Source organism: Prinia subflava, chromosome 22 (genome assembly GCF_021018805.1).
Source record: "Prinia subflava isolate CZ2003 ecotype Zambia chromosome 22, Cam_Psub_1.2, whole genome shotgun sequence".
Taxonomy (NCBI): Eukaryota; Metazoa; Chordata; class Aves; order Passeriformes; family Cisticolidae; genus Prinia; species Prinia subflava.
The window spans coordinates 580,784-590,494 of NC_086268.1; the positions used below are offsets into that span (position 1 = coordinate 580,784).

The following is a 9,711-nucleotide window of genomic DNA, read 5'->3' on the forward strand; positions in this document are numbered from 1 at the left end:
CAGACCTTTATAAAGGAAAAGTGATTCCGTATGTAATTGGATTTTTTGGCACAACAAAAATACCAAGTTATTAAAACTCTCACATGGCTTTGGATTGTGTCTTCAATGGATGCTGGCATCCTCAGCTGCTCAAAGACATTTTACATAAAGCAATGAGGAGCTGCACTTCCAAAGGTTCCCCAGAGGATCCAGGGACAGTTTTCAGCAAGATTTGCTGTTTGGGCAGTGAAATCCAGAAGGAGAAGGGAATGATCCCACCACTTTCCTCTAATATCCTCCTTGTCCATGCACACCCACCAACATCCACATTAATTCCAGCACAAAATCCCCTCATCCCTCAGGATACCCACTGGATTGGCCACTCCACTGAGTTCTCCCCGGGAAGAAGCAAATGACCAGGCTGAAAATAGCCTATCAATCCTCATTTACTCCCTGCAGGATTGTTTCAGCCACTCCCTACCTTTGGACAGGATTTTTACACCCCCACAGACCCCCATCACCCACAGAGAACTGATTTCATTTCCTTATCCTGCCTTGCCCAAAGAAGTCAGATTTAGAGGGGTGCAGTGCATGAGGGGAAGGAGAGGAACAAACAGTGACTTGTGAACACAACAGGTTGTCCACAAGATATTTATTCTTGTAGGAACTGAAAAAGAGTCATTCTGTAGGAAACACTGAAATCCATTTAATGAGACTCTTGCTAAACCTCCCCTTTCCAAAACAGGGATGAGAACAATAGATCCATCCAACCTTAACACAAACCAGAGTGTCCCAAACCCAACAGCTGGACGGACCCTCCTGAGCTGCATTCCACACACATCATTGTCCTGTTAACGTGAAAATTCTGGATCCAGGGACTTGCTAATGAGAGCCTGGAGGAGCGAGTGATCCTTTAACTGTGCATCCAAAATTCCCCCAGAGTGATTTAAGAGCCACAGCACTGGGTTTGCCGTAAACCCTGTGTTTACAAGGCTCCACGGATTCCTACAGAGCAGTAAGTGATTTGCCTCCAAGTATTTCCTTTATTCCTCATCCCGGAGCGTCTCCCCCTTTCCCTGGCGATGTCTGAAGGGAACACTGCTAATCTCCCGTCTATCCCACTTTAATCTTCACCCTTCCCAGGGAGAGGCACGGCTCTGCTCCTCGTGCTGAGGAGGCAATACCTGGCAGTTATGGATTCAGGGAGTTGATTAAACCTGTGCCTTCTGTTCACGATTCTACGGAACGATTAAGGGTGTAAGACCTTTAAATCGAAGGAAAAGCTGTTTGTGTGGACAGAGCTCAGCAACCTCAGCGTGGGATTCGCTTTCGGTGGCTCTGCCTACTCGGGGATGAGTAACGTCTCCTTCGGAGCCACCCACAGAGCAGGAGCTGAGGAAAACTGGTCCTTAACCGTGACAGGGCAAGAAAAGCCATTGTGTGTCGTGACCCTGCAGACACAGACTGAATGATGCAAGTCTCCATTCCAAGCAGTCTGTAAAATCACCATAAACGAAGGGCAGAAAAGTGCCAAAGGAGAAATCACACTCACATTTTATGCACCAAGAGAAATCTTCCCTGCATCCACCCCCAGCAGTGACTATGAACAAGGAGGAGGAGCGGGTTACACAGGGCTCATCCCCACCCGAGTCACTGCAGGCTCACAAGGGACAGGGGTGTCACAGTGCTCGGCAGCCCGCGGTGTTCCAGACAGGGACCTGCGCTGCCTCCCGCCCTCCAGGACAGGGATGCTGCAGGCAAACCGCACGCTGCTCCTCCAGCCTGCACAGCACGGCAACAAACCAGCGTGGCAAACGAAAAAACCTGCCTGGAGAACCCTGCCTGTCAGCCCCACACCAAGACAGCTCTTCCCAAGGCAGGCAGGGGTTCGGCTTTGCTCGCTCCTGCTGCGCCCACCCTGGAAAAGCCGGCTGGCTCCGAGGAGTCCTAACAAACCAAGCGTCCCCAGCAGCTCCGCTTGACAAAGCTGACGGCCGATGATGACAGCACTCGGGGTTTGATGGTTGTCACCAGCCTCCCCCAGCGCCAGGGAGCCCGGGCAGGCTGTCACCAAAACGATAACGGGAGCCGGTGTTGGGATCTCAGCACCGCCAGCCCGTCATCCACAGCCCTCCCCGAGGAAGGCAGGCACAGACCTTGGCACGAAGGCTTTGAGAGAGCTGCTGACACCCAAACCAGCACAGCGGCTTTCTGCTTAAAAGAGCCTGTGAATGCATGGCAAGGCCTGTCCTCAAACAGCTGGAAACAGCAACTAATTCCATACAGAGTGGGAAAAGCAGGAGGGGCAACCCTTGGGAGCTTCCCTGCTTCCACCAAGCCTCTAACATCATGTCTGCATTAGCCAACGCGAATGAAGACGTCAAAGAGGCAATGGGAGCACAGACAAATCGTTCCAATCATGTTTTCAAGCAAAATAGCTCAGAATGAGAATGCAAAACAAACCCAGCTACAGCCATAGCTCTCTAAATGTGGATATTTCAGGTTCTCATTACTATGAAACCAGTTACGAGTAGCTGGACAACCTCACAACCAAACTCCACAGAGCAACACAGGCATTCTGCAACCACAGGCACTGCAGCAGCGCAGGTGACTGTCCATACGCTCTGGAACACTGCTGGCATTAAGGACTGGGCGTGTGGATGGACAGACAGATGTGCACTTGCACCCAGCCAGCACAGAGCACTGCATGGAGAGAAGCCTTTGCAGCTGAGCCAGCAGCTCTACCCCCGGTTTGACCCAGCTGGAGCATTTCAACAGCTCTCCATAGACAAAGGGCAGCTGCTGCCCTGAGTTACCCCGTGTCACACCAGGGCAGCGAGGGGGGAGCGGCTTTGGAGAAAGTCACCGTGTTTTTCCAAGGTCAGGGATGTACTGGCATCACGGAGCACATCCCAGAGCAGCATCCCTGTGATAAATGCGAGAAGTGAGAGCGCTCTCTCTGCAGAATTAGGGACAGATGTGCCTCTGCTCGGCTACAAAACCAGGGCCGTGGGGGCACAGGGAGCCTTTCTTTCTGTGTGTTAGCCCAGAGGCTACGCAGAAAGTTCCCTTTCCAGGCCAATTCTCACAGAGCCCGACTTTGCTGCAACCCCAGCTCCAAAGCTGAACACGAGTAATGTTGAAAGTGCTCTGCCAGGGAAGCTGCCAGGCAGCCTCATTTAAAAACAGGGAAGCGGCAACAAGCAGTTCCTCATGCTTGATCCGATTACTCTGATCTCTCTTTTGACGCTGCAGACTCAGACTCGTATTTCTATTGCTGCACGGGGGGAGAAGGGGAGGGAGGGAATGTCACTTTGCTGCTTCATATTTCTTTCTTCCTGTCACACTTTGGAGAGGGGATATACACCGCAAGAGCCGGACGGGAGCGGGCTCTGGGATGCACCCACCCATCCACCCGATGAGGTGTCACACAGGCCAGTGGTCCCCAGGACCCCACTGGGCCCCCACCCACAGCACCAGCACTCCCAGACTGGCCTTGCTGGAGCTTGCCAAGCCCCAGTGTGGTCTCATGCTGTCCACGAAAAATTCATCTCTATAAACAGCATTACTGCTCTAACAAAAAGGTCTGTTTCTGTATCAGATGTTGAGACCTCTCAGGTCCAAGAGTCACCACATTTGGGATTAGCACCCAAGTCCATCTCTTTACAGTAAACCAAACCAAATCCATCTCTGTGAAGGGAAGGGCCCCACTGCAGAGGCCCAGGCAGAGCCACCAGCTCGAGAGCCCTGCTGCCTACACCGGGAATGCAATGTCATTTCCATTCTGGAAGCAGACCTTGGAGGAGATCATAAATCACATTCAGGCGCTCACTAACTGCTAAAAGAGGACACCACGAGATCAGAGCGGTTTATTCCAGACGTAACCTGAACCCAGGGGTTTATACACCCAACACTTCAAGTCTGAGCACAACTTTACGAGGTGATCCTGCAGGCAACTTGGCTCTGATGGCTCATTGATGACCTGCAGGCAGGGAGATCCCACAGCCATCCCCCACAGCTGCCACACCCAGCCAAGGGCTCCAGAAAATGGGACATTTCCTAGGCAAGGCTCAAGCCAGGAGTGCAACAGCTCAGGGCAAACTTCACAGCTGGGATTGGCAGAGGAGTTTCCAACACAACTTTTTCCACGCTGCCAAATGCACACCTGGGCTTTAAAAATACTGGCAGTCATTTACTGTAAAGAGACTATTCCCCCTCCAATGCTGGCACCTGAGTGGAACTTCCACTAAGAGGGGAGGGGCGACCTGGGCTGTGTCATTCAGACAGGACCCACAAACACGGGCAGGAGAAAGCAAACTCACCACAGACCTGCCCAAATGCAGCCCCTGCGTGTGAGACTTCAGCAAACCGACAACACCAAGGAGCTGCCAGCACTTCCAGGGACAAAAAAAATACCTAAGAAAGCAAAACTAAAGCCATTTTCCAGTTAAGCTACAGCCCACAAAAGTTTTATATCTCTGAGCAAAGAGATGTGCCTAAGTATCTCTTTGATCCTTCAGACTGGAACTTAATGGGGTATCAAATATTCTACTGATTCACCTTGAGAATTTGGTAAGGGCAGAGTCTTTGTAATGCTCAAGTTTTTAAACCACAGAAGAACACAGTAAACTAAAACCACACCACAGGGTAAAAATAGCCAGCCCAACCCTACAGAGGGACATTGTCAGTCTAAAATAACCAGGAGTGGAGGGCAGCAAAATGTCCCTGGTACAACCCAGCCAAATGTTCTAAATTCAAGCAGCCACCAGTCACATACTGCGGGTGAGCATGTGGTGTGGGCTCCGAGAAACCCTAAACCCAAATCTCTTTGGGGATTTGTATTCCTTGCTGGAATTTGGAATGGGTGACAAAGACTGACACGAAACTCAGGTTTTTCAGAGCCTCATCCAGCAGCACACAGTGGTTTGTGGGGCTCCACAGCACTCAACTCAACACCCTGCAAATATGCAAGAGCCTGATGTGCAACACGACAGGAAAACCTAGAGGTTCAACAGGTAACAAGGACAGGGGAAAGAAGGAAAACTGTTTTCACAGCAAAAAAGGCCAGCAGCAGGCGGGTGCTGGTCACACATGGGCAGGGCCATCAGAGGAGTCGCCTGCAGCCACAGTATCGCAGCTGGGGCTCACCCTGCCCTTGCAAATTAAACACTGGGATAACTAAATCCAGCCCGTGGCTGAACCACAAACGCCGGCTCATCTCGGCAGAGCCGGGCACGGCGCACACCCGGCCCACAGCTCACTGCGCTCCAATTCCCAGAGCCCAGAGCGAAGCCCCTGTGCTATTTCCCTTCCAACTCGCCTGCCACACATCCAAACCCACCCTCTTCCCCAGCACGCTGCCCCAGAGCGCCGGAGCCCACGCTGGGCGACCTTCAAAGCATTTGTGGTGGAGCTCCCCAGGAACCGCAGCAGCAGCTGCTCTCTGCAGCCTGCAATTACATCCCGGGAAAGAGGCTGATTTATGGAACTTAAACAAGTACATACCACTCCTAATTACAACATTCCACCTAAGGTCTCTCCTTCATGGCAGGTTTCCACAGCATCCCTTTATTTAGCGCCGGTGGGTTTGCACCTCACAATGTCCCCCAGAGGAACGAGCACAACTTATGTTTTTTTAACACGTAGCATCCAATTTCTCAGTAGACACTGGCTGCGTGTCCAGCTTTGCTTGTGCTCTCAAGCCACTGTGTTAAGTGTTCACTTCCTGGCTCAGCTCCAGGGAAGGCTGCAGCCTCACGCTCCGCTCCTGGAGCCTGCTCAGATCTGGAGCCGCAGACAGGAGCTGAAATGCCTGGATACAAGAGGGAGCCCCTGCTTTCCTGACAGAAGTACCACCAATTGCTACCAAAACCCAGAAGAGGAACAGGTTGTCAAAACCCCTATATAAAGTCTGACAATAATCCCTAGAAAAACAGCCATCCAAGAGAAACATCCAGAAAACTCTGCCTACACGCAGGAAGGTGGGTTTGCTTTTTTCGAGCAAATGTGTTCCGAGGAGTGCTTGGATGGTCCATTCACACAGAGGGTGTATCCAGGCTGGAACACAGGTTTTACTCCGGGTGGCCTCAGGCAGACGCAGGGTTAAGGAGCTGACCCATTTTCCACCCAGCAATAGGGCAGGGAGCTCACCGATGGCACGGACACGGCCCCACAGGTCCTGGCAGGGCCGAGGGAAGGCTCGCCAAGCGCCCGGCTGAGGAGCCAGCGCTGTTTGATTACAAAGCCTTCTTTATTTACACACCAGGAAAGACAGCGCAAGGCAAACAAAGGCGGCGGCAGCGCAGCATCAGCAGAGCGGCCGCTGATGCAGCCGGGGGTCCCCGGGGCGGCGCGGCTCCTCTCGGCCTCCTGTCACCACGGCCACCTCTGCGCACCGACAGCGGCCACCGTGCCCAGGGATGCCAGTGGCGCCCATCCCGGCAGTGTCCGTCCCAGCAGCGTCCACCCTGGGGATGTCCATCCTGCAGAAGGTGCTGGCAGCCGCCCCCTCCTCAGTGCAGAGCACGCACGGAGCACAGCGATCTCCTCGCCTTCCCATCCTCAGGAGCCTCCTTGGCAGTGCTTTCAAACCAGATTGTCGTGCTTATAAACCTGGGCTCAACTGCCTACATGCAAGACAAATGAGCCCAAGCTGCAACCCAGATGGATCACTTTATTCCCCAGCCCCTTCCCCGCCGGTGCTCGCGTCGCATGCAGAGCGCAGTGCGCGTTGCTGAGGGCCGGGGACGAGCAGACTCGCCTCGCTCGCATGCAAAGGCTCCTTGGAAACTCACTCAGTGTTTACAAAGGAGCCTGGCTCAGCGCAGCCGCGCTGCCAGCGCTCACTCCTTCACGGGGGGTTTCTCCCGGGCCGGTTCGGTGTCGGCAGACACGGAGCCTGCAGCCACAACCACCGCTGGCCAGCCCCTCGCAGCTCCTGCCACTGCCAGGTCGCAGATCCACGCCAACGCCGTCTCCAAACACCTCCTGTGGCTTCTGCTGGAAAGTTGTTCTCCCTCAAGTGCCGAGTGCCAGCGCACGCAGGCTCCGAGTTCCAGCCCGGTGCTGCTCAAACACCCGAGAGCGAGCCGAGAGCGCTCTCAGCCCTCGCCCTGCTGCACAGGGGCATCGGGAGCTCCATCAGCTGCAGAGCATCGAGAGCAGCTGGAGAGGAACCACAGAAACGCACGGATCCACCCGATCGCACAGGCTCATCCCAGGCTGCCAGCGCAGCTCAAACCAAGTCTCACCGCTGCCTAGTGCTGCTCCAGTCGCCTCCGTGGAAGGAGGCAGCAGAACCCTCAGCCTCGCTCCGCATCACGGGGTGCCACCACGGCGGTGACACAGTGCTGGCACCGCTGTACCTCGGGTGGCAACCGTGTGGGAGCCACCACGGCAGCGCTCTGCGCTCAGCGCTGCTGCCACACACTCACTCTGATTCTCTCTCCGCAGAACACTGAAGCTCACACTGATAGCTTGGAAAAGGGGGGGAATTGGGGGGGAAAAAATGTCCTCAACTGTAATGAAATTTTGCCTAAACGCAGTCTGGGATTTTATCCCGCGATTCACGACACAGCACCACAGCCACAAAAGATCTGTCTTCCCCTGAAGCACCTCAGCCTCAGCTCACACCGCGCAGTGCTGCTCACCCCGGCGCACCGGCCGGGCACAGCCACGGCGAGCCAGCATCCAGCCCTGCTTTTGTTTCCCTTCAGCAGCTCTGTGACCCCAAATCACAGTTCCACCCGTTGGCTGGGCAGCGGCGAACAGGCTGAGCCTGCCGGGGAATCACTCTGGCCTCCGGTTAAAAACTGCTCTTAGAGAATTTGAGGTGAGCGAGACAGCAAAACAAAGGAACGCGGACTCCTAGAGCAGGGCTCGTGTTTCCAATCTGGGCGGCTCTCAGTCCCAGGGTCCCCAGGTCACACCGGCGGGAAACGCACCAGGCAGCAAAAACATCAAAACACAAACAGCGCCTTGTGCCATCTGAGAAGCTACAACACACCGGCCGCAGGAGCCGCGGGCTCCGCAGCGGAGCGTTTCCCTGCTCGCAGCGCCGAGAGCCGCCGCGGGGGCTCCTTCCATCGCTCCGGCTCCCCGGAACGGGCTCGGGCCTGCGGAGCGCCGCGATCGGGGCAGAGCCGCCCTCCGGGGCCGCCCAGCGCCATCGAGCGCAGCTGGGAAGCGCAGCCCTTGTGGCGCCGGCGGGAGGCACCAGCCCGGCCCCGTGAGCAGCGATAACAGGCTGAGAACGACCCCGGCGCTCTCCCCCCATCACCATCCCACCAAAAAGGCCGCCCGGGAAGAGCGGGGAAGGCATGGACATGTACACAGGCTGTGAATAAAGCTCTTTGTTCGCCGGGCTGGCGGCCCCTACGTCCCCCCTCTCCTACGAGCGGGATTCAACAGATCGCTCAATGGCCTCTTGTTCTTCCCAAACATCCCGGGCACAGCACCCGCTCCGCGGCCGTGCGGCCCCACGGACACCCCGAACGCGAACGGCGTTAACGGGGCATGTTCGAACCGCAGCCCCCGGACACGAGCGCGGGTCTCCGCTGCGGCCCCGGGCTCGGCGGGGAGCGATGCCAGGCTGGGCGGGCGGCTCGCCCAACGCACCGGGGGCACCGCACCCCGAGGCTGCCGCGGAGGGACCCAACCGGCCCCGCTCGGGGAGCCTCGTTAGCCTCGGTTAATTAGCGCCCGCTCCAGCCGCAGCGCCCGAGCCGGGCGTTCGCCCCGAGCGCGCCCGGCTGGGCGGGGGGCGCGGCTGCGGCAGGGGGCACCGGGGAGAGCGCAGAGGAAGGAGAGAGAGGGGAGGGAAGGGAAGAAGAGGGAGAGGCAGAGGGATAGCGAAGCGTCGCGCAAGTTCCACTCAGATTCCAACAGGTTCCCCGCTCCCGCAGGGGTGCAGCATTCCCGCGCCGCCGCAAACACCGGGAGGGCGGAGAGGGGGGGACAGAGGGGGCGCGCAAAGCAATTAGTTTTTAATTGCGGGGCCGCTGATGACCCCCCGGGCAGCGGGAGAAGCCGCTTCCATGGAAACCGGCAGCGGCTGCCCGCGCCACGCGCGGGTGAGCCCGCCCGCCGCCGCCGCCGCCGCCGGGGGCGCTTCCCCGGGACCACCGCTCGCTCCGGGCACGGCCCGGGCCGCCGGAGGGCGGGCGGGCTCGCCCCGGACCCGCCGCAACCGGGGCTACCCCGAGCGCCGCCGCGATCCCCGAGCGCGAACCGCCCGCCCCGCGCCGCCCGCCCGGTACCGCCCGCTCCGCGGGGCCGCGTTCCCCCTACCTCTGGGGATGATGGCGGCGGCGGAGAGGAGCAGCAGCAGCAGCGGGAGGAGCCCCGGGGCGCCGCTGCCCGCGGGGCCGCTGGGCTGGGCGCGACCCGCCATCGCCGGCACCTGCCTCGCTCTGCCGCCGCCGCGCACCGCCCGCGGGAGATGGCGCGTCACGGGGCGGGCTCACGGCGGCCCGCCCCGCGCACCGCCCCGCGCGGGCCGGGGGCGCGGGCGGGACCGAGCGCCGGGCCCGACCCCCGGGCGGGCGGGCAGCGCCATGGCGGGGCCGTGCCGAGCCCCGCAGCCTGCACCCCTTCCCAGCCTTGCCCCTTCTGCAGGGTCCCGTGTCCCCCTCTCACCCCTCCGAACATCCTCCTCGCGGGTACCGCCTTCCTCCCGCGGGGCACCCCCGCCAGCGCTCTCCGTCCCGGAGTATCCCGTCAGCATCCCCGCGT

General features: G+C 58.1%; 1 protein-coding gene across 7 annotated transcripts in view; it reads right to left on the minus strand.

Moving 5' to 3' along the window:
* Positions 1-9,425, minus strand: part of CADM1 (cell adhesion molecule 1) — a 133,092-nt gene extending 123,667 nt beyond the window's left edge. For all 7 annotated transcript variants that reach the window (XM_063417657.1, XM_063417655.1, XM_063417653.1 and 4 more), the window contains exon 1: positions 9,268-9,425. In XM_063417657.1, the coding sequence (XP_063273727.1) occupies positions 9,268-9,370 (103 nt within the window). In that variant the 5' untranslated portion in view covers positions 9,371-9,425. The remainder of the gene's footprint in view (positions 1-9,267) is intronic.
* Between the last annotated feature and the right edge of the window lie 286 nt (positions 9,426-9,711).